At 53.9% G+C, this 22840-nt stretch overlaps 1 protein-coding gene across 12 annotated transcripts in view; it reads right to left on the bottom strand.

Moving 5' to 3' along the window:
* Positions 1 to 649: 649 nt before the first annotated feature.
* The window catches only part of LOC144731198 (cyclin-dependent kinase 17-like), a 71318-nt gene continuing 49127 nt past the window's right edge, over positions 650 to 22840 (bottom strand). For all 12 annotated transcript variants that reach the window (XM_078612186.1, XM_078612185.1, XM_078612181.1 and 9 more), the window contains 12 exons: positions 17872 to 17928; positions 16310 to 16424; positions 15615 to 15709; positions 15382 to 15444; positions 13466 to 13589; positions 12902 to 13022; positions 12113 to 12210; positions 10468 to 10573; positions 8870 to 8912; positions 7454 to 7544; positions 6709 to 6786; positions 650 to 4348 (listed from right to left, as the gene is read on the bottom strand). In XM_078612186.1, coding sequence (XP_078468312.1) covers positions 4311 to 4348; positions 6709 to 6786; positions 7454 to 7544; positions 8870 to 8912; positions 10468 to 10573; positions 12113 to 12210; positions 12902 to 13022; positions 13466 to 13589; positions 15382 to 15444; positions 15615 to 15709; positions 16310 to 16424; positions 17872 to 17928 — 1029 coding nt within the window. In that variant the 3' untranslated portion in view covers positions 650 to 4310. The remainder of the gene's footprint in view (positions 4349 to 6708; positions 6787 to 7453; positions 7545 to 8869; positions 8913 to 10467; positions 10574 to 12112; positions 12211 to 12901; positions 13023 to 13465; positions 13590 to 15381; positions 15445 to 15614; positions 15710 to 16309; positions 16425 to 17871; positions 17929 to 22840) is intronic.

Genomic DNA, 22840 nt, shown 5'->3' with positions numbered 1-22840 from the left:
GTATGTCAGGTAGGAAGTTTTAATGGTAGACGGCTAAGTGGGTGGGTGAGTAAAAGGCAGAGGTCGCAAACGGGTTTTGATTCCTTACCCGTACCCGGCCGCACCAGGGTCGCAAACGGGTACCCGTACCCTACTCGATACCCGGGTACGGGTATTGGGTACCCGATTGCGACCTCTGGGATGAAGCCATGTTGCAGGTGCGGGTGGGTTGATTCTCGGAACTTTAATTGTGAGAAGAGACAAGACGTTGGGAAATGAGTGAAACGGTCACTCACCAGTGACTCACGGCCTACCCGTAACCGTACCCGGCCGGGTACCGGTAGCCGGGTATCGGGTAGGGTACGGGTATCGGGTACCCGGTTGCGACCTCTGGTAGAAGGGTGGCGAGATAGTGAAGTAAGTAGCAGAGTTGTTAGACAAAACTCGGGCCCAGGAGGGGCAGACGCTCAAGAAGGTCCACGCAGAAGGGTCAGAAACCCACGTCTCCACTGCTGCCTCCTGGCCACCCTCAGAGGCCTTCAGCTTGTGATGCTCGCAGCCCACGTCGATCTCTGCCCGATCCACCAACCCTTGCTCGCAGGCCGCAGACGAGGGGCGAGCACCGGCGCGCGTGTGAACGATCGTCGCAGGAAACACACTCGGGGCCCAGTTGCTTTCCATCCGTTTTTATAAATTACACATGCGACGTGAACATGAGTTTACAAAGGTGAGACACGATAGGACAAGAATGAGAAATAAAACCAGCTTCGCGTTTCGCGTTAACGAGGGGGGGGGGGCGGGGGCGTCTCCTCTCTGTGCCCTCGCTACGGTAGCCACTGCCTCGGGGGGGGGGGGGGGTCCGCTACTCTAAGGCCACAAGTCGCCCCCCCGCCATCGTCACACCAACAAAACGTCGACGGGAAGCCAACGCGATGCAAAAAGCAAACGTTCGCCCGAGACGTCGCCCCGTCGATGGTCGATGGCATCACACGGGGGGGGGGGGGGGGGCTCTCAATTGTTCAATGAATAAAACACAACAATGAAGTCGAATTGCTGGAGAAAAAAAACTCAGCAGCTGAAGCGGCGTCGCCCCACGCAGCACAGATCCGCGCGTTCACTCGTCACCGGGTTTCCAATTAGAAGAGAAAAACTACGAACAGAAGTCTCATTGTTGCTCATTAACATGTTATATTTATTCGATGCAAAACTAAATAAGGCTGTGCAAATATTTGTCCTGTTCTGCAGTGAGAAATATTTCTTCGTGGAGGTTTAATTATTGTCATTCTGAACGTTTCTCTTGAATAAACTTCGCTACTTTGGGCAGGACGAACAGAACGAGAATGGGCCAGGGTGCAACAGCCTCCCTGCCTGGGAAGGGACCGGGGTGCGTGCAGACACACGCACCAACTGTGCCCAGCAACTTAAGTCGGGAATAACCGCTCGGTAGGTTGACAAGAAGTTTCTCATTCCATTAATGGGGGTCGTGAACAACTTTCTCACGACTTGACAAGAACGGGAAAAACTGGAGCGGGCCTGCTCAGCTGTTGCGTCGACTCGCCCAGCGAATGTCGCTTCGCTCGATGCGTCCCACCTGGCAGGCTCGATCGTCTAATCAGGACAGAGCTCACAGAAACTTCCACCATTCAACCCTGGCACGGGATCACTCGGGGCACGAGCCGTGCCGGTACGGCGCTAACAAGTCAGCCAATCGAGACTGATCGCGGCCGTGTTCAACGGAGACCCGTTTTCTGCACGGAGATTGCCCAAGCAAGAAATGCGTTTAATCGAGACTTTACGCCGATCCAGAATGTCCATGGTCTGCTCGAGACTGCATCCAATAGAGACGCTGGGCTGGGCGAGTCGTGGCCGATTTGATCCGTCCCGCGTTTCCGACAACCACGAGGCATCCGTCCGTTAGTGCGTGGGCCGCACCTCCGGCCTCGCCTCCCCGCCTCCCCTGTGCATGTCAACCCAGGCAAGTTCGCCGTGACCCGGCAGAGAAAGCTCTGCGGCTAAGACGTGGGCCTGAGGCTGCAAGCCGTCAAGGTTTTGAGCGCGTGGGGTGCACGGGCACCGCCCCACTGGTTTTATGTGGGGGGGGGGGGGGGTCGGGGTTAGGGAACGGGGCGTCCCTGCTGGCCTGGCCGAGGGAGGCGTCACGCCCGGGCGTCTTTCACGCACGACCTGTGAGCATCCCACAGCGCGACACGCCCAGCGGGATGTTGCCGACGGGTCGAGTTGCATCCCCCCCCCAATGGGAAGTTTGACTCGTAATCTGTTTGCAAGTGGTGCGCTCTGTAACCCCATCCAGAATAAACATTTTATTCAAATTCTCTCTGGACCAGCTCTGCAAGGGAGATCCTCAGGCGAGTTCCGCACGGCTGCACAATCGCTTCCCGGGAGGCAAAAGCCAACGTGGTGGGGCAGACGAGTGCCCCATGGCACGGGACACGGCCAGTGGTTTAAACGAAACACGAGCATTGCTTTCGGACGCGTTTACACGGACGTACAAATTACAGAATGTACAATCATCGGGTTCAAACACGCAGCAAGTCCTCTTCTTCTGCGCAATTCCGTAAATCATCCGTCATCCATTCGCTCATTCATCCGATTGCTTAGAAACGTCAGGAACGATCCTTAACTGGACGCACACTCCGCCTCCCTCTTTCTCCACGGAAAGCCTTGGCGCAACTCCGCGGGGTGCCGCGGGTATTTAAAATGCCAGTGTCAGCAGTCTCACTGTACAAGCAGCAAACGAATGCAATAAAATACGGGGATTTATTTCACAAAGATTACAAACGCGAGCGAGCGCGCCCACGACTCCCCACTGCGGCTCAACAGGAGGGCGAGTGTGTCTCAGGGTGGGTGAGAAGGGAAACTTTTTATTTTATTTTCCGTGTTTTCTTCTAAACACAAACTGGCCAAACAGTCTACAAAGGGTCAAAGCTGCAATCCGTGTACGTACGCACAAGTTCAAATATACACGGTACACACGATCGTCGATGCACACGCACACAGCCACGTGCATACACACACCGATGTAGACCAATACAACACGTACATTTGCTCGCACACACACACCCGCACAGAGACAAAGATGCCCCTTGTAGCCTTAACAGACTGTTGGGGCAAGTGCCGTTAGCGAGCACCTATGAAGGCCGGCATGGCACACGAGGGGGTGGGTGGCCAGCACCACGCCCAGCCGCCTTTGTCTCCCCAGTGACGATGTTTACACACCGCACCAGGTACTCATTTGAGGCTGAGTCGACCTAGGGGAGGCCCAGGACCGGTTCAGATAATAGTCACTGGTGCTGGCCGTGAGCGGGAATCGAACCCGGGTCGCCAGGTTCTTAGTGCAGCGCGCTAACCACTACACTACTGCTCCCCACACACTGCCATACACACACACACACAAGCACATGCACACGAGCAGGCACGCAACCACGCGCAAGTGACCCCCCGCATGCACACGCTGGAGTGCAGGCACACGGGCAAACCGACTGTGCACCCAGCACGTGTTCTAGTGTTATTGAAAACCAGGAAACCCCGACTGAACACGGGGAGAAAGGGGCAAACCAAAACGGTTACAAATAAATTAAATAAATCAAATACCTACGACCTAGTAACTGAACAATTTACAAAACATTACATTGCAAATAAAAAGATAAAAAAGAAAATCTACAAAGGATGGCGAAATATTATACCGTACAAGAACCAAGGGGGTCACCCCCCCCCCCCCTTGCGTTTGGATGGAAGCTCAAGGAACCCAGGTGCCAGATTTGCAAACAGGGAACGACAAATCAGTGGGACACAAAACACCGCCGGCACTCGCCACACACACACAGCACTTACGCGGAGTACAAATACACAGGCAAACCACCAGTCACACATGCATACTGCTTCCACACACAACTGACGCATCGCTTGTACACAATGCACCGCTCACAAACGAAACACACGACACCCACACGCTCCGCACCGCTCACGCACAGTCCGAGTGCCCACCACCCACCATGCTCAGGAGGGAGGGGGGGGGCGGGGGGGGTGTTTGTGTGCACGGCACCCGGGGCCTCCTCGAGGCAGGCAGAGAAGGGGATCATCACGCCGCTCACCGCCGTCCCCATACAGTATATCATCGTCGTCGTCGTCATCACCACCCTCGCCATTATCGTCATCACCCTCCACCGCAATCATCGCCATCGCCTCGTCACCGTCACAACGTGCCGCCCCCCTCCAGGTGACCTCTCTCCGGGCGACGTCTCCGCCACGGGCGGCGGCTTCCGGCCGTGCCCACGGCCGCCACTCTCTCCCGGCGTCCCCCCCTCCGCGTCTCAGAACAGCATGCTCTGCCGCCTGCTCTTGCCGTTGGCTGCGAAGGGACAGAAAGGCGAGAGGGGGCGCGTTCACGGCGGTGGGGAGACGAGGGCTCCGCGTGTCCCCGTGTGCGCCCTTGGTAGCCGAGCGACGCTAGCCACCACGCGCTGCACGCTGCGTCTCGGCAGACTGCAGGACACGTGGGGGCGAAGGTGAAAGAGAGGCACAGGTGCATCCCTGCAAGTTCTCGCTACTGCTGGCTGAGGGGCCTCCCGCTAGAGGGAGCTCTAAAGAGAGTTACTCTAGGGGGGATATTTGGCCTACTCTTCCGTGCAGGTCCCAAGTCGTGGAAGAGGCGGGGGTACCCACAATTTAGCGCACCAAGCGGAGCTTGCCGCGACTCACTGTGGTGAACCCATGTATGCCGCTGGGTGACAGAGACGGGAAGGTTTAATAAACCTTCCCCGTCGTGTCGACTGCCGTGCCAGGAGATTGCGCCCGTGACCTCAGGTCTGCAAGTCCGGTGTGCTCACCATTACACCGCGGTATGGTGAAATAAATTACCTCCAAGCCTGTGAGCTGAAATCATTTGTGTGTTTGGAATTTTAATTCAAGTGCTTTTGTTATCTCTTAAATACCGTCAGGAAAAAAATATCTGAATTCCAGCCACGATAGTCGCGATATGACATTACCATGCGAAAAATGGACGATAACAATATGGTGGATCTTACATCGTACGATATATTTTATCGCAGGAACCATGGTAACCAATAATCCGAATCCATAATGCCACTATTAAAGGTGGTCTTAATCCTAACAATAGTCCGCTGCCCATAACCCCTAAACCTAACCACAGGTCATTACCCTAATCTAAACCCTAATCCCGAAGCCCGCCCCCTACGCAACTGACCGTAACGTTATCCCCGCAGCTCGTAACGTTGTGACGCGACCACATCGGCACAAACACACCTTCCCTCGACTCGCACGACTCTGACGGCTAAGCTTAGAATGGAATGGCGATAGGCGGAGGGTGGGTGTGAAACGACAAGGAGACAGAGAGACAGAGAGGAGGGGGTCACGGGGAGTAAGATGGGTGTGGGGGGTAAGGGGGGGAAGGGGGGGGAAGGGGGGGGAAGGGGTGTGTGGGGGGCGAGGGAAGGGTTGCGTACCCGTTTGGGCCCCGCGTTGTGGGGGGGGGGGGGAGCCCTCCCCGTCAGTTTGCCAGGTGCTTGTGAGCGTGGCACTGAGCCGCGGAGAGAGGCCTCATCTCAAGGGAGGCAGAGAAAGCTTACGGAGGAGATGAGCACAGGAGACACACGGCACAGCGGCAGCGGCAGCAGAGAGCACGCAGACGAGCACGGGCAGACAACACAAGGCACAGGCCCGAGTGAGCGCGACAGCCGCACGCACGCCTGCATGAAAGGGAGGTCGCGAAAGGTTCGTGACCCACCACACAGAATGAGTGGCACTGCAACCAAGGATGCACGTTCCCCGTTCGGTTCAAGGAAGTCTATTTCCAAGGGTCACAACACTTTACGGCAGCAGAAAAACTGCTGTTGTTTTACAGGCATTGGAATGATATTGATGAGCGTGTCCAGGGGAAAGGACTGAGAACAACCCTGCGTGACGTACGGGACACAAAATCTCATGAACTGGACAATTCTGCCCTCCTTCCCGTGCCGTACGCGTGCCTCGCGGAGAAGAGAGCGTCACTCGCGGAAACCGGCGAGTGAGGGGTGAACGTGGTGGAGCGCGCTGTGAGCCAGCGGCACGGGTAACGAGACGAAACTCTCTTCTGGACAGGGGCGAGAGACGAGGGAGGGGGGGCATTGCTGGCCCAGCGCACCGCACCTCAGGGGGTCCCCCCACGCAGCTTCATCAAGCATTGCTGCCGGTATTAAACTGTGGACTGCGGTTGATGTGCACTGGTCAAGGTGTCTTCCTGCTCAATCAGCACGTGGCACTGCTCATAGCTGCTGATGGACTTCAACTAGTGGTGGGAACTCCGCATTTTTCATGGTCGGGATCATTTCTCAACAGAAAACGGCCACCACTGACTTCTCACAAAGTGGTTCACATTTTATCGACCCTGGTGCAATGGTGATCGTCAAACTCCGACCAGGATGTGAACTCGTAACCCTCCAATTGTGAGTCAAGCGCTCCCTGTGGCTCCCTGTGGCTTGATCAAGAACATCGGATTCACCGAGGACTTCAAAAGAGTATATCCGTTGTCCTGGTTGAACAATGTATTTCTCCAAAGAATATGGAAATTCTGAACCGATGGCATGCATTACCCACGCGTACTTCACGAGTAAAGAACAAACACTGGCAGGCATGGGACGGTAGAATGGACGGAGAAATGCTGCGACATGTGGCAGTACAGAAAGGGCCACGCCCCGTCCCCCGTGCGATTACCTGCTTCGTGGTACGGGGTCGTCCTGTGACCGAGATCTCGTTGCAGCTGCACTTCTTTGAGTGCGAATATCGACACAACTGGGGGAACAAGATCGACACAAAACAGCGAAGATGAGCGCAGGGGAAGATGTCTCGCAGCGGTTTGTGCCCAGTTCCACAGACTGAACCTGGCACCTCGGCAAAAGGGCACCGTGAAAGAGATGCACGTCCAGACCCAGGGATTGAACCAAAACCTCACAGGTCCCAGCTCAGTCTCTGAGCTTGCGCTCAGCATCTCAGTGACGCAAACTCAACGTCCGTGCCGGAGCAAGGGCGGCGCCACCCGAATTTGCTGTAAACAAAGTGAGCGGTGGCGGCCGGTGGCTCCAATTCGTGGTGGGGCAGTGCTGGCGTCATAGCAGTGGGAAGGGGGTTGGTGAGGATGGCACTTACACAGCCATTATGAATCCCCAGAGAAACATACACACTCAGTCCCATTGGTTGAACATAAGACTCTAGCTTTGAGAACTCTGCATCGCTGACAGCCATTGTGACCCCACTGGGAGAGAGGGCAGAGGCCGGATACTTGAACTTAGGATATCAGTTGTCAGCTCAGCATCTCAGACTCAACGATTATGAACTCCATGAGCCTGCTGCCCCACCCCCGATCTCGTCACGCGTCACATATCCGCGTCGCAAGGAGGCAGCCGCGTGGAGACGTTGCTGGCACGTGGATCGCTCGCCTCACGTCTCGCTCGCTTCGTACCGTCGGGCAGCTTGTGCAGCCTCTCCCCGAGGCTCTTGAAGTACGGATGCCGCATGCCCTCCTCGGCGGACACCCTCCGCCTCGCCTCGTACTGGTGGGCACAGGACGGGGCGGACACAACGCACTCATGGAGGCAGTCACGCGGCGGTGGCACAGAGCACGCGGTCTCACGCTGCATACTACAATGTCAAGAGGCCATCATGGGCCAACGCCGATTGTGCTGCCACACATCACCATCTTGCAGTTGTTCCAGTCGACACCGGACCATCACAGTCTCGCTTTAGCTCTTTCCATTGTTACGTAGTCGACACGTCCGTCAACAATCTCTCTCTCTCTCTTACAGACCCATCACCACCACCGTCTGGCCTGGGGCCTTCACATCCATCACTGACATCTGGGTGCCACTCCAATGCCCATGTCGGCGACCCGCACTCCTCCATCCTTCACAGGTGACCCAACAATCACAACCTCCTCTTCTTGAATACATCCACAACACTTTCTTGGAAAAATGCGGCTACTGGTGGCTTCCCGGCACAAAACGATGAACCTCACCAAGCACCACAGAGGGATGGCTCGTGGTGATAACCCTGGCTGGGATTTAAACTCAGGGATTAAAACCCAGGAAACCTCTTTCTGACCTCGGGTGAAAATCGTACGTGTGTTCCAACTAAAAATAAGTAAACAGAGCCCTCGTAAACAAAGTCAATGGAAAACGAGCGCACGTTATGGAACAATGGAAACAATACGAGACTGAACAATGTGGCACTCGTACAAACAAACAATATGGCACTCGTAATGGAAGCCCCTCGCACAATAGGCAAATATAAATTCTACGCGAAATCAAATAATACCATCAATCGTACACACCAAAGTGGTGGTCACAGCTCCCCGCAATCACTCTCACCACGACAGGGCACTCACTGTTCTTTATATTTATACCAATAATTCCATGGAACTCTTTTTTTAAACTTTTATTCGAGTGACTGCATGCGTCACTCCACCCCTGGTTTCCGATTCCGCCCAGTCTCCGTAGACGACAGAGATCCAGCAGCGAGTTAGTAATGGGAATGCAACACGAGGGTCAATGTGGAGAAAACCCACACCAGTTGACCCGCTGGATGACCTTTATTAATCTGGATTGATAGGTTCGCAAAACTACTTGCTGTACTGCCATCTCTTAGCTTCCTTCGAAGCTCGGAGGGTCTAGGAATGTAACAAACCTATCACAAGCCACCCAACCCGTGCCTCCAAAGCATTATATGACAGGCTTGCACCAACATGCTGTTTTTAAAAGGTACCGCTTTCAATTCCACCTTTAACTAGTTGAATCTTCAATACATATCAGGTGTTTGTGGATGGCAATTTTTTGGCAAGGTTCTCTAATTGACCAGGGCGTGTGCGTTTACAAAGGCTCACCTGCAAAAGCTTCGAGAGCAGATCCAGGCCATCCGCATCGAGCCTGCAACACAAGTCGACAGAGGCGATCACGTGAAGTAGCCATCAAAGTCAAGAGCGTTTCTTGGCTCAAACTAGCGATGGGGTAGGGATCCCTCTCAACAGGCAGCCCTGAACCAAAAGTGTAAATGTCACATCCCCATTGCAGCAACAGTGGCGATGAGATGTTGCTGATAGAGCCGCCCCCCCGCCTTCACACAGGGGCACTTTACACGTGATCACTTCTCAAACATTCCAATGATGCCCCCGGTGGCAGCTGTCCCTGTAATGGCACAAGGAGACTCAGCACGTGACTTGCAAACAGGGGCATTTGTCTGCCGGAGGGAGACAATGATTGCTATTATGTGTAATCCCAACTTGGTAATTTGCAGGTAATTTTTTTATTTAGCAAGCTTGGAACCATGATGCCGGCACATGATGTCCAACATGTTTCAAATCACGTCACGGGATTTTTTACGTCCACGGTGAAGCGGACGGCCCGTATTTTATTGTTACTACGCCGGACGTAATAACCAGGGTGGCCTGCGGGATTCGAACCACGAACATCTGCAACCTCCCTGGGCCATGTCACCACCAAAATTATAGGAACCAGTATATTCACAAGATAATCACTGCTGACGTCCCGCAAATTGGTACGAATTTTATGGGCCTCTATAAGGGATGATATGACTGAAGAAAAAACGTTTTAACCAGTGCACCCATCAGAGAGATAGACAATGAATATGCATCAAAAGATGAAAAGTGACAAATAAGCGTAGAGAGCAATGCACGCTGGGAATTACGCCGAGTGACAGGAAGAGAAACACGTGGATCATGGAAAGATATGCAAATCAGAGACAGCACACCAACTGTTCAGCAAGGAAAGTGGGGGCTTGGGGAGGACACGTAGCTGGAAGGGACAGCCAATGGGCAAGAGCAGTGACAGAATGGCAGCCCAAGGCCGGTATGTAGCAGAAGCAGGCAGGGTAGGTTAGGGTGCCCCCCATTTAGCTTTATCCAGATCGAGGGTGAGGGTGCATTGTGGGAGTGCGAGCGTCGCCACTCGTCTCGTTGTCGACAACCCAGACGCAGCGGCGCTTCGCTCAAGCAACCCGGACACGAGCAGCGACGGTGGGCGGCGTTGTGCCGTGAAGACCGGGGAGGGGGCAGCGGCAGAGGTCGCAAACGGGTTTTGATTCCTTACCCGTACCCGGCCGCACCAGGGTCGCAAACGGGTACCCGTACCCGGCTGTACCCGTACCCTACCCGTACCCGGCCGGGTACGGGTATCGGGTACCCGATTGCGACCTCTGGGATGAAGCCATGTTGCAGGCGCGGGTGGGTTGATTCTAGGAACTTGAATTGTGAGAAGAGACAAGACGTTGGGAAATGAGTGACAAACGGTGACTCACCAGTGACTCACGGTCTACCCATACCCGTACCCGGCCGCACCAGGGTCGCAAACGGGTACCCGTACCCGGCCGGGTACGGGTAGCCGGGTATCGGGTAGGGTACGGGTATCGGGTACCCGGTTGCGACCTCTGGGCAGCGGGGGTGCTGGCAAGGGAGCAGGGCCTCACCGCGGGGCGTGGTTGATGAGGGGCTCCGCCTTGCACTTGGGGAATTTGTAGGCCTTGTACTCTTCGTGCGACAGAATCGCCGGCCACGTTTCCTCCGAGGGCGTCCCTAGACGCGCGGACACGCACCGAGCGCACGATGAGACGCAGTGAATGCCGTGCGAGGGATCTGAGCTCTACCAGACTTTCCGATCGTTCACTAACTTCAATAAGCAAATGCCTGATGCTCGTACTGTTGTTTGTTGTTGTTTATATGTTGTTGTTGTTGCTGCTGCTGCCGCTGACTTTCAGGGTAGTTCCCTGACAGGGCTCCTGGAGAGTTCAGGATGGACAATTCTCAAGCTCTTGACCCCAAACACTGTCCCCCATGGGTCACAGCGATTAAAACCCTAAACAGGTGGCCAAGCGTCTCCCTGCTCCAAGCAGCGTGGTGCACTTCTAACCCACAGTGGCAACCCTGAGCTTGCGGTGGAAATTCCTCATTCTTATGCCAAGTGCCAGTTCACTTACAGGAGAGCAACCCTTGACCTTCCACAAATAATGCTCAATTTATCTGCCTTGGGATGACCGGCCGAGTCAACACCTGGCTGCGATTGGAAGCCGTGACCTTTCTGACTGGAGGTCAAGTGCCCCAATTAGAGGCGCGCGTAAAACACGTGCGTGTGAAGAGAGGCGTGCGCGTGTGAAGGGCCGCGCGTCCGTCAGGAGCGTTGACCGAATGTCATTCTTAAGCTCACAACACAAGCACTGAATCCAGCGCAAGAGAAACGGTTATTCTGAGGTACACAAACCATTTGCACGTTTCCTTAAGGGCACAAGGTCGAAACAAGGGAGATATTACAAAGCAGACAGCAATGAAAGTACAAGAAGTACAAACTAGACTATCAAAATAAGACCAGCAAGACCGACAGTAAACACAAAACATACAATTTGAATTGAATAACAAATAAATAATCTTGACTTAAAGCTTTCGTGACTGCAGGAATTCATATTCTTGGGGTCTTTTCGGTAAAGTCACGTGGATAGGTTCAAAGAAAATAACAAAAAATAACAAAAAACTACGGCGTTTCCATCGCAACACAAGCGGTCGTCGTCAGGAAGAAATTTTTTTTGTTAAATCGTAGGGTGAGGAGGAGCCGATCGTTAATTCCCGGTGTATAGCATCATCTTCATTATTGCTATGCTTGTTTTTGTATTGGAGACAAATGACGAAATGTGCAGCGGACACCTAGGGGCTCTCTGCCCATGGATCATGATGATGATGCTGCTTGTTGATCCAGGAATGCCCAAGTCTCATGACTCTTTTTCAGGAGGGTCCTGCAATATTTTTGCAGTTGGGGGACATTTTTTGCGAGGTGCATTCCGATCAAGCAGGTAGGCTTTCAAATTTGACAAAATGTGGACCGTGGCACCAGCACACAACGGCCTGCTCTAGCGAATGACGTCACGGCGATCTTTAACGTCCACTCTGAAAAGCAGACGGCGCGCGGTACTGCTGTGGTTCATAAACCGGGGAAGGCCGCCGGATTTGAACCGTGAACCGCTGGCACAAGCGGCGGGGGCGTGCGCTACCGCCGGGCCACGTCACCGCCAAAACCTCGGGAGCCGTGACACAGAGAGAGCGGTGCCGCACACACGCGCAACGTACCCAGCATCCTGAAGATGAGAAGCAGCTCGTCCTCGACCGTAGACCCCGGGAACAGGGGCCTCCCCGCAGCCATTTCAAAAAATATACACCCAACTCCCCTGCCACAGACGCACGCACGCACGCACGCACGCAGGTATTAATGAACCATCTCCTAAAACCACGGCTACACCTGAGCCTCGGTGTCATCGTTGAACGGTACTGATACAGACTGTGTCTCCGTCTGGCTCTGTGAGCCTCAAGCATTAACAGCGGGGATGCGACGTGTCGATTCGTCGACGAATAGAAGTGTTTGAGCTTCGTGACAAATGCGTCGGAGTCACGTGTCGGAAGCCGATGTGTTTTCCATTCGCATGCAATGGGATCACGTGACCCCTGCAGCCACTAGAGGGCGCTGCATTCGCCAGCCACATGGTCAAATCAAATGTGGTTCTTGCAGAGAATTGAGCCGGCACCAACAATTGCCCAAACTCTGTGGCCTTCTACATTTGAAGACGAGTCAGACAATTCATGAGTGCTAATACATATGAGAGGAGACCGGAGAACCCGGAGAGATCCTACGCATGCGAGGTCGCCAATGCTCAATTTCCGTACAGATGGACACAGACGGAGATTAATCCACTTGCTTTACTACCATCTCCTGGCGAGCCGAGATGTGTGCACGAGAACACGATGTCCGTCCTGCAGGCAATGGGATGGGGTGTGACCCCCGCTGGTCTCAAGAGAAAACCGATTCGTGGCGCCGGACTCGTCCCCTGTCAACGGGACGTGGCCCCACACGTCCCGACTCACCACATGTCGATGGGCGTCGAGTACTCGGTGGAGCCCAGCAGCACGTCGGGAGGCCGGTACCACAGCGTCACCACCTCGTTCGAGTACGTCTTGGTCGGCACAGACTTGGCTCGGGCGAGGCCTGGCAAGGGAATCGCGCGCGGTCACCACCGTCGTGAACCATTCCCTTGCTAACATTCCAATAGGAGGGGTCACGGTGCGGTGAGAGGCTGGTGCGGGCGAGCGAGGGCGAGCGAGGGCGAGCGAGGGCGAGCGAGGGCGAGCGAGGGCGAGCGAGGGCGAGCGAGGGCGAGCGAGGGCGAGCGAGGGCGAGCGAGGGCGAGCGAGGGCGAGCGAGGGCGAGCGAGGGCGAGCGAGGGCGAGCGAGGGCGGGCGAGGGCGGGCGAGGGCGAGCGAGGGCGAGCGAGGGCGAGCGAGGGCGAGCGAGGGCGAGCGAGGGCGAGCGAGGGCGAGCGAGGGCGAGCGAGGCTGGCGAGGGCGAGCGAGGGCGAGCGAGGGCGGGCGAGGGCGGGCGAGCGAGGGCGAGCGAGGGCGAGCGAGGGTGACCCGGGTGTGTGGGGGTACCGAAGTCGGCCAGCTTGAGCTCGCCCTTGTCGTTGATGAGCAGGTTCTGTGGCTTGAGGTCCCGGTGTAGCACCCTCCGCTTGTGACAGTACGCCAGGCCCCGCAGCAGCTGGTACAGGAAGAGCTGCACGCGAGCACCGCACAGACAGCCGCCAAGCGGCGGCCGCGGACCATTAGCGGCGCCGGCACTCCAGCGGCACAGACACGCACGCTGGGCCGTCTCGAGAACGCACTGCGGTACTCCGTGCCCCTTAGCCGTGGAACATCCGTAGGTGCCGTGGGCGGCAGGGCCGTGCAGAGGTCACGCTCGCGCTTCACTGCAAGAAGCTCCTGGGTTCAATTCCTGGCCCTGGCGCCTTTCTGTGTGGAGTTTGTACGTTCTCTCAACTTGTTCTGCATGGGTTTCCTCCCATGGATGAATTAAACATGACAGTGTAACTGCTATTGCTCAAAACATCCGAATGCTGAAAAATTACCTGTAAATTACTCAGTTGGTGAGAAGAGGTGTCCCCCCTTTATTCTGGCAACAAAACAGCTGTGTTAAGATGTTAAAACACCAAACTGAAACCTTTTACAAGGAATCATGTTACGCATTAACCACAAAACTTGTGGTCAGAATGCAAAAAAAAAACACCGATAATATTTGCATTGTCTTTGAAACTGATTGGTCCACACCAGAGACATCTGTATGCCTTGTGGCGTCCTCTGGTCTAAAAACGTTTGAGACGAGGCTCAAAGAAAGCTGTCTCTGGTGTGGACCAATCAGTTTCAAAGACGATGCAAATATTATCAGAGTACGTTTTTTGTTTGCATTTTGACCACAAGTGTTGTGGTTAATGCAGACATGATTCCTTGTAAAAGGTTTCAATTTGGTGTTTTAACATATTAACACAGCTGTTTTGTTGCCAGAAATAAGGGGAAAACCTATTCTCATATTTTGGTCCTGGCAAAGGAGATCCCCCCATGATGTAGATGCTCATTTGGTGTTGCACACAGTAGCAACATCGCCCCCTACTGCGAAAACTTGGCAAGATGTTCCTAAAAAACTCGAGACCCAGCGAGTTCTGCTGGGTAAATGAGCATCGCATAAACAAGAACAATGAACTCGATATCACTTAAACAATACATGTGCACATCACATGCTTTTCCCATGGTATCCCTTGGAGGCACCTCTGCCTTATGCACTGTTAACAATTATTATTCTGGGACATTATTTTTTTATTCTAGATTTGAAGCTTTCGTGACTGCAAGGATTCGTACTCTTTAAGTTTTGTCGGTAAAGTCACGTAGGCAAAAAATGCAATTAAATAAATTAATTTTTCTTTGTTGTTTTCATTTGCTTTATTTTATTTTCTACCTACGTGACTTTACCGAAAAAACCAAAGTATTATTTTTTAAGTCAGATACAACTGCCACAGGGTAGAGACAATTCCTTGCCTTCCACTGGGCTCCGAGTCGAGCCATCCAGGCAAGAGTGGAGGACACGAGAATAGCCGCTCAGCACCGCCGAGATTAGCGGTTAAAATTAGGCCGTGACTCCAGTGAAACAAAGAGCCTCCCTGCTAAAGGGAGCAGTACGCCACGCTCCTGAGCCAGTGGTGCTTCAGAGCCGGTGGTAAACATTCCACATGCCTATGGTGGGCACCGGCCTATGGGCCAGACAATCCATAAGGATTTCTCACAAACCGATGCTCATTTTATCGATCGCCGAGGGATGATGGGCCGAGCCGACCCATGCGGCCATCCAATTGCAACTCGAGCAATCTGACCTTGGTGCCATCCAACTGACCGGACGACTCCAAAAACGTGTTGCAAATCGAAAGCAAAGGTCGTACTAAAAGGGAAAGTTCCGTGTGGTGAGATAAGACTACGGGCGAGCTCGGCGGAGGGCAGGCCCACGAGAGCCCGGAACTCACCTTGACGTTGTGCATGTGCATGATGTTCCCACAGTCGTCCATGTATTGCTTCAGGTCCTTTTCCTGTCGAACAAAAAAATCGGGGGCACGCGGACACGCCACAATCCATCACCTGCGGGTGAAAGGGCGACGCCAAATCGCGACGGACACCGGTAGCACGACCCCAGCGCAACTGCTGGAAGCGAAGAATAAATAACTAATCATGCCAATGTGGAGGGGGGCACAGCACGTACCAGGTACTCAAAGACGAGCGTGAGGGACTTGTCCGTGTGGATGATGTCGTGCAGCGTGACGATGTTGGCGTGCTTTAGGTCCTTCAGCAGGGACACTGCGGGCGGGGAAAACATCGTCACAGTCAAGAGATCGCTATGGGCAACGATGCTGATGCTGCCATTGCCTGCTTCGCTCGTCCACCGAACACATTCCTAGCTACACAACCATCTCCCTAGTCGGCTAATGGTCTCAGAGGCCCCATCCTTGCATGATCCACCCCCTTGCCCCACACACGCATAAGCAGTGTTGGTGAGGGTGAGGAGCTGCCCATGGCTCTGGGTGTTGGTGATGGTGAGGAGCTGCCCCATGGCTCTGGGTGTTGGTGTTAGTGAGGGTGCCCCTGGCTCTGGGTGTTGGTGAGGGTGAGGAGCTGCCCCTGACTCAGGGTGTTGGTGAGGGTGAGGAGCTGCCCCCTGGCTCTGGGTGTTGGTGAGGGTGAGGAGCTGCCCCTGACTCTGGGTGTTGGTGAGGGTGAGGAGCTGCCCCCTGGCTCTGGGTGTTGGTGAGGGTGAGGAGCTGCCCCTGGCTCTGAGTGTTGGTGAGGGTGAGGAGCTGCCCATGGCTCTGGGTGTTGGCGAGGGTGCCCCTGGCTCTGGGTGTTGGCGAGGGTGCCCCTGGCTCTGGGTGCCGTGCCCCGTGGGCGTGCCGTGCGCACCCTCGCGGATCGCGGTGCAGGGCGCGCCCTCCTCGTGCTCCAGGCGGATCTCCTTGAGGGCGACGAGGTTGTCGGTGAGTTTGCTGCGGCCCTTGTAGACCGTGGCGTAGGTGCCCTACACACCGAGGGGCGGGGAGGGGGCCCATTCGGCCCACGTGGCACAGTGAGAGTCGTTCTCCACCGCGGGCGACACGACCACACCGTCACAACTCGAGTCTCTCTGCTGAGACATCTCTATTAGCACCAACTCAGTCAAATGGAGCAAGTTCCACATAGCTATGGCAGGAGTTACTTTGCCCATAGCACAAACACGCATAAACTCTCACAAATGTGTACTTATTTTATACTCATTGGTTCTTTCGGTAAAGTCACGTAGGTAAAAATAATAAATTAATTAAATCACAACGTCTCGGACGCAACACAAGCGTCCGTCATCAGGTGGGACAACCACAGAAAGAAACAACTGCTCAAGTAGGCAAAAGAGCTGCTAGTAACGGCAGGTTACATAGATGAGGGAGGGGGAGCTCTTTTGCCTACTTCAGCAATTGTTTGTTGCTGTGGCTGTCCCACCTGATGACGGACGCTTGTGTTGCGTCCGAAATGTCGTGATTTAATTTATTTTTTATTCTCACCTACGTGACTTTACCGAAAGAACCAAAGAGTATGAATCCTTGCAGTCACGAAAACTTCAAATCTAGAATGTACTTATTTGATTGACCCCAGAAGGATAATGGGCTAAGTTGACGCGAGCGAGGATTTGAAGAGGTGCAATAAAGAGGTGGTGGCACAGTGGTTAGCACGCTGCACTAAGAACCCAGCATGAGCCGAGTTAAATTTGCGGCAAAGGTTAACATCAGTTTCAAGCGCTATCAGAACCAGTCCTGTGCTTGCCATCTTCACCAATCCGCACTGACCTGCGTGGTGAAGTATGGCCAAAACAACCCCCATGAACGACACAGCACGGAGAGTCGATCTATACGACAATCACATGAACTGATTCTAGATTTGAAGCTTTCGTGACTGCAAGGATTCATATTCTTAGGTTTTTTTGGTAAAGTCACGTAGGTAATTTTTTTATAAAAGTAAAATAAAAATAAATTAAAAATCCCGACGTTTCGGAGGCAACACAAGCTTCCGTCTTCAGGAGGAACCGTCACAGCACGATTGCTGTATCAAGTAAGACTTACTTTTTTACCTACGTGACTTTACCGAAAAAACCTAAGAATACACATGAACTGAGTCAGTCAACTCCAACAGGTAGGATGAGCAGAGTGTATAGTGACTGGTATATTCACTCTCAACATTCTGAATGCAAGTACAACTTTGTAGAAAGACAAAAGCTCAAACATCAAGACTGGCTGCTGCCATACGAATGGCGAATTGTTATACAGCTGGCTGAGGGCTGTTACAGGAGAGACACACACAGCACCGCACACCCATCGGCGGAGCTGGCACTCCGTTTGACTTGTGAGTTGCGCGTAACGAACAAAGACGTGGATGTCGCAGGGCAACGCGCAAGGAGCTGGCTTGTGAGTGCACGCGCGTGTCCGAGGCAAACCCACCTCCCCCAGCTTGTCAAGCTTCGTGTACGTTTCCAGCTTGCCAAAGCCAATCTCCGACTGCGCAACACAAACACACACAGAGGGATCACGAACGATCGATGGGACCGGCACGGCCAGCGACACGGACAGAGAGCCAAGTCTCTCCAACCCTGCGCCACTGTGCAATGTGTTGGGAGGGACACGTGTGTACGTTGTGGGTCTGATTACCGAGAGTTTACAAGTAGCATGTGAGTAGTGTTTAATGTGAGAATGGTATACTTGTGTATGAGTGAGTAGTGGTGTGTATGAGTGAGTAGTGGTGTGTACGAGCGAGTAGTGGTGTGTATGAGCGAGTAGTGGTGTGTATGAGCGAGTAGTGGTGTGTACGAGCGAGTAGTGGTGTGTATGAGCGAGTAGTGGTGTGTATGAGCGAGTAGTGGTGTGTACGAGCGAGTAGTGGTGTGTACGAGCGAGTAGTGATGTGTACGAGCGAGTAGTGGTGTGTATGAGCGAGTAGTGGTGTGTATGAGCGAGTGGTGGTGTGTACGAGCGAGTAGTGGTGTGTATGAGCGAGTAGTGGTGTGTACGAGCGAGTAGTGGTGTGTATGAGCGAGTAGTGGTGTGTATGAGCGAGTAGTGGTGTGTACGAGCGAGTAGTGGTGTGTATGAGCGAGTAGTGGTGTGTACGAGCGAGTAGTGGTGTGTATGAGCGAGTAGTGGTGTGTATGAGTAGTGGTGTGTATGAGCGAGTGGTGGTGTGTACGAGCGAGTAGTGGTGTGTATGAGCGAGTAGTGGTGTGTATGAGCGAGTAGTGGTGTGTATGAGCGAGTGGTGGTGTGTATGAGCGAGTAGTGGTGTGTATGAGCGAGTAGTGGTGTGTACGAGCGAGTAGTGGTGTGTATGAGCGAGTGGTGGTGTGTATGAGCGAGTAGTGGTGTGTATGAGCGAGTAGTGGTGTGTACGAGCGAGTAGTGGTGTGTATGAGTAGTGGTGTGTATGAGCGAGTAGTGGTGTGTATGAGCGAGTGGTGGTGTGTATGAGTGAGTAGTGGTGTGTATGAGCGAGTGGTGGTGTGTATGAGCGAGTAGTGGTGTGTATGAGCGAGTGGTGGTGTGTATGAGTGAGTAGTGGTGTGTATGAGCGAGTGGTGGTGTGTATGAGCGAGTAGTGGTGTGTATGAGCGAGTGGTGGTGTGTATGAGCGAGTGGTGGTGTGTATGAGCGAGTGGTGGTGTGTATGAGTGAGTAGTGGTGTGTATGAGCGAGTGGTGGTGTGTATGAGCGAGTAGTGGTGTGTATGAGCGAGTGGTGGTGTGTATGAGCGAGTGGTGGTGTGTATGAGCGAGTGGTGGTGTGTATGAGCGAGTGGTGGTGTGGATGAGCGAGTAGTGGTGTGTATGAGTAGTGGTGTGTACGAGCGAGTAGTGGTGTGTATGAGTGAGTAGTGGTGTGTATGAGCGAGTAGTGGTGTGTATGAGTAGTGGTGTGTACGAGCGAGTAGTGGTGTGTATGAGCGAGTGGTGGTGTGTATGAGTGAGTGGTGGTGTGTATGAGCGAGTGGTGGTGTGTACGAGCGAGTGGTGGTGTGTATGAGCGAGTGGTGGTGTGTACGAGCGAGTGGTGGTGTGTATGAGCGAGTGGTGGTGTGTATGAGTGAGTGGTGGTGTGTACGAGCGAGTGGTGGTGTGTATGAGCGAGTGGTGGTGTGTATGAGCGAGTGGTGGTGTGTATGAGCGAGTAGTGGTGTATATGAGCGAGTGGTGGTGTATATGAGCGAGTGGTGGTGTGTATGAGCGAGTAGTGGTGTGTATGAGTGAGTAGTGGTGTGTACGAGCGAGTGGTGGTGTGTATGAGCGAGTGGTGGTGTGTATGAGCGAGTGGTGGTGTGTATGAGCGAGTAGTGGTGTGTATGAGTGAGTAGTGGTGTGTACGAGCGAGTGGTGGTGTGTACGAGCGAGTGGTGGTGTGTATGAGCGAGTGGTGGTGTGTATGAGCGAGTGGTGGTGTGTATGAGCGAGTAGTGGTGTGGATGAGCGAGTGGTGGTGTATATGAGTGAGTGGTGGTGTGTATGAGCGAGTGGTGGTGTGGATGAGCGAGTAGTGGTGTGGATGAGCGAGTGGTGGTGTGTATGAGCGAGTGGTGGTGTGGATGAGCGAGTAGTGGTGTGGATGAGCGAGTGGTGGTGTATATGAGTGAGTGGTGGTGTGTATGAGCGAGTGGTGGTGTGGATGAGCGAGTGGTGGTGTATATGAGCGAGTGGTGGTGTGGATGAGCGAGTGGTGGTGTATATGAGCGAGTGGTGGTGTATATGAGTGAGTGGTGGTGTGGATGAGCGAGTGGTGGTGTATATGAGCGAGTAGTGGTGTGGATGAGCGAGTAGTGGTGTATATGAGTGAGTGGTGGTGTGGATGAGCGAGTGGTGGTGTATATGAGCGAGTAGTGGTGTGGATGAGCGAGTGGTGGTGTATATGAGTGAGTGGTGGTGTGGATGAGCGAGTGGTGGTGTGTACGAGCGAGTGGTGGTGTGTATGAGCGAGTGGTGGTGTGGATGAGCGAGTGGTGGTGTGGATGAGCGAGTGGTGGTGTGGATGAGCGAGTAGTGGTGTGGATGAGCGAGTGGTGGTGTGGATGAGCGAGTGGTGGTGTATATGAGTGAGTAGTGGTGTGTATGAGCGAGTAGTGGTGTGTATGAGCGAGTGGTGGTGTGGATGAGCGAGTGGTGGTGTGGATGAGCGAGTGGTGGTGTGGATGAGCGAGTGGTGGTGTGTATGAGCGAGTGGTGGTGTGGATGAGCGAGTGGTGGTGTGTATGAGCGAGTAGTGGTGTGGATGAGCGAGTGGTGGTGTGGATGAGCGAGTGGTGGTGTATATGAGTGAGTAGTGGTGTGTATGAGCGAGTAGTGGTGTGTATGAGCGAGTGGTGGTGTGTATGAGCGAGTGGTGGTGTGTACGAGCGAGTAGTGGTGTGGATGAGCGAGTGGTGGTGTGTATGAGCGAGTGGTGGTGTATATGAGCGAGTGGTGGTGTGTATGAGCGAGTAGTGGTGTGTATGAGTGAGTAGTGGTGTGTATGAGCGAGTAGTGGTGTGTATGAGCGAGTGGTGGTGTGTATGAGTGAGTAGTGGTGTGTATGAGCGAGTAGTGGTGTGTATGAGCGAGTAGTGGTGTGTATGAGCGAGTAGTGGTGTGTATGAGTGAGTAGTGGTGTGTATGAGCGAGTGGTGGTGTGTATGAGCGAGTGGTGGTGTGTATGAGCGAGTGGTGGTGTGTATGAGCGAGTAGTGGTGTGTATGAGCGAGTAGTGGTGTGTATGAGCGAGTAGTGGTGTGTATGAGCGAGTGGTGGTGTGTATGAGCGAGTGGTGGTGTGTATGAGTGAGTGGTGGTGTGTATGAGCGAGTGGTGGTGTGTATGAGCGAGTGGTGGTGTGTATGAGCGAGTGGTGGTGTGTATGAGTGAGTGGTGGTGTGTATGAGTGAGTGGTGGTGTGTATGAGCGAGTGGTGGTGTGTATGAGTGAGTGGTGGTGTGTATGAGCGAGTAGTGGTGTGTATGAGCGAGTGGTGGTGTGTATGAGCGAGTGGTGGTGTGTATGAGCGAGTGGTGGTGTGTATGAGCGAGTAGTGGTGTGGATGAGCGAGTGGTGGTGTGTATGAGCGAGTGGTGGTGTGTATGAGTGAGTGGTGGTGTGTATGAGCGAGTAGTGGTGTGGATGAGCGAGTAGTGGTGTGGATGAGCGAGTAGTGGTGTGTATGAGCGAGTGGTGGTGTGTATGAGCGAGTGGTGGTGTGTATGAGCGAGTGGTGGTGTGTATGAGCGAGTGGTGGTGTGTATGAGCGAGTGGTGGTGTGTATGAGCGAGTGGTGGTGTGTATGAGCGAGTAGTGGTGTGTATGAGCGAGTGGTGGTGTGTATGAGCGAGTAGTGGTGTGGATGAGCGAGTAGTGGTGTGTATGAGCGAGTGGTGGTGTGGATGAGCGAGTGGTGGTGTGTATGAGCGAGTGGTGGTGTGTATGAGCGAGTGGTGGTGTGTATGAGCGAGTGGTGGTGTGTATGAGCGAGTGGTGGTGTGTATGAGCGAGTGGTGGTGTGTATGAGCGAGTGGTGGTGTGTATGAGCGAGTAGTGGTGTGGATGAGCGAGTGGTGGTGTGTATGAGCGAGTGGTGGTGTGTATGAGCGAGTAGTGGTGTGGATGAGCGAGTGGTGGTGTGTATGAGCGAGTGGTGGTGTGTATGAGCGAGTAGTGGTGTGGATGAGCGAGTGGTGGTGTGTATGAGCGAGTGGTGGTGTGGATGAGCGAGTGGTGGTGTGTATGAGCGAGTGGTGGTGTGTATGAGCGAGTGGTGGTGTGGATGAGCGAGTGGTGGTGTGTATGAGCGAGTGGTGGTGTGTATGAGCGAGTGGTGGTGTGGATGAGCGAGTAGTGGTGTGTATGAGCGAGTGGTGGTGTGTATGAGCGAGTGGTGGTGTGTATGAGCGAGTGGTGGTGTGGATGAGCGAGTGGTGGTGTATATGAGTGAGTGGTGGTGTGTATGAGCGAGTGGTGGTGTGTATGAGCGAGTAGTGGTGTGGATGAGCGAGTGGTGGTGTATATGAGTGAGTAGTGGTGTGTATGAGCGAGTGGTGGTGTGGATGAGCGAGTAGTGGTGTGTATGAGCGAGTGGTGGTGTGGATGAGCGAGTGGTGGTGTGGATGAGCGAGTGGTGGTGTGTATGAGCGAGTGGTGGTGTGGATGAGCGAGTGGTGGTGTGTATGAGCGAGTGGTGGTGTGTATGAGCGAGTGGTGGTGTGGATGAGCGAGTAGTGGTGTGGATGAGCGAGTGGTGGTGTGTATGAGCGAGTGGTGGTGTGTATGAGCGAGTGGTGGTGTGGATGAGCGAGTAGTGGTGTGTATGAGCGAGTAGTGATGTGTACGAGCGAGTAGTGATGTGTACGAGCGAGTAGTGATGTGTATGAGTGAGTAGTGGTGTGTATGAGTGAGTAGTGGTGTGGA

The sequence above is a fragment of the Lampetra planeri genome, chromosome 38 (genome assembly GCF_965212315.1).
Source record: "Lampetra planeri chromosome 38, kcLamPlan1.2.h2, whole genome shotgun sequence".
Classification (NCBI taxonomy): domain Eukaryota; kingdom Metazoa; phylum Chordata; class Hyperoartia; order Petromyzontiformes; family Petromyzontidae; genus Lampetra; species Lampetra planeri.
The sequence above is the reverse complement of the archived record's forward strand: the minus strand, read 5'-3'. Positions and strand labels throughout refer to the sequence as shown.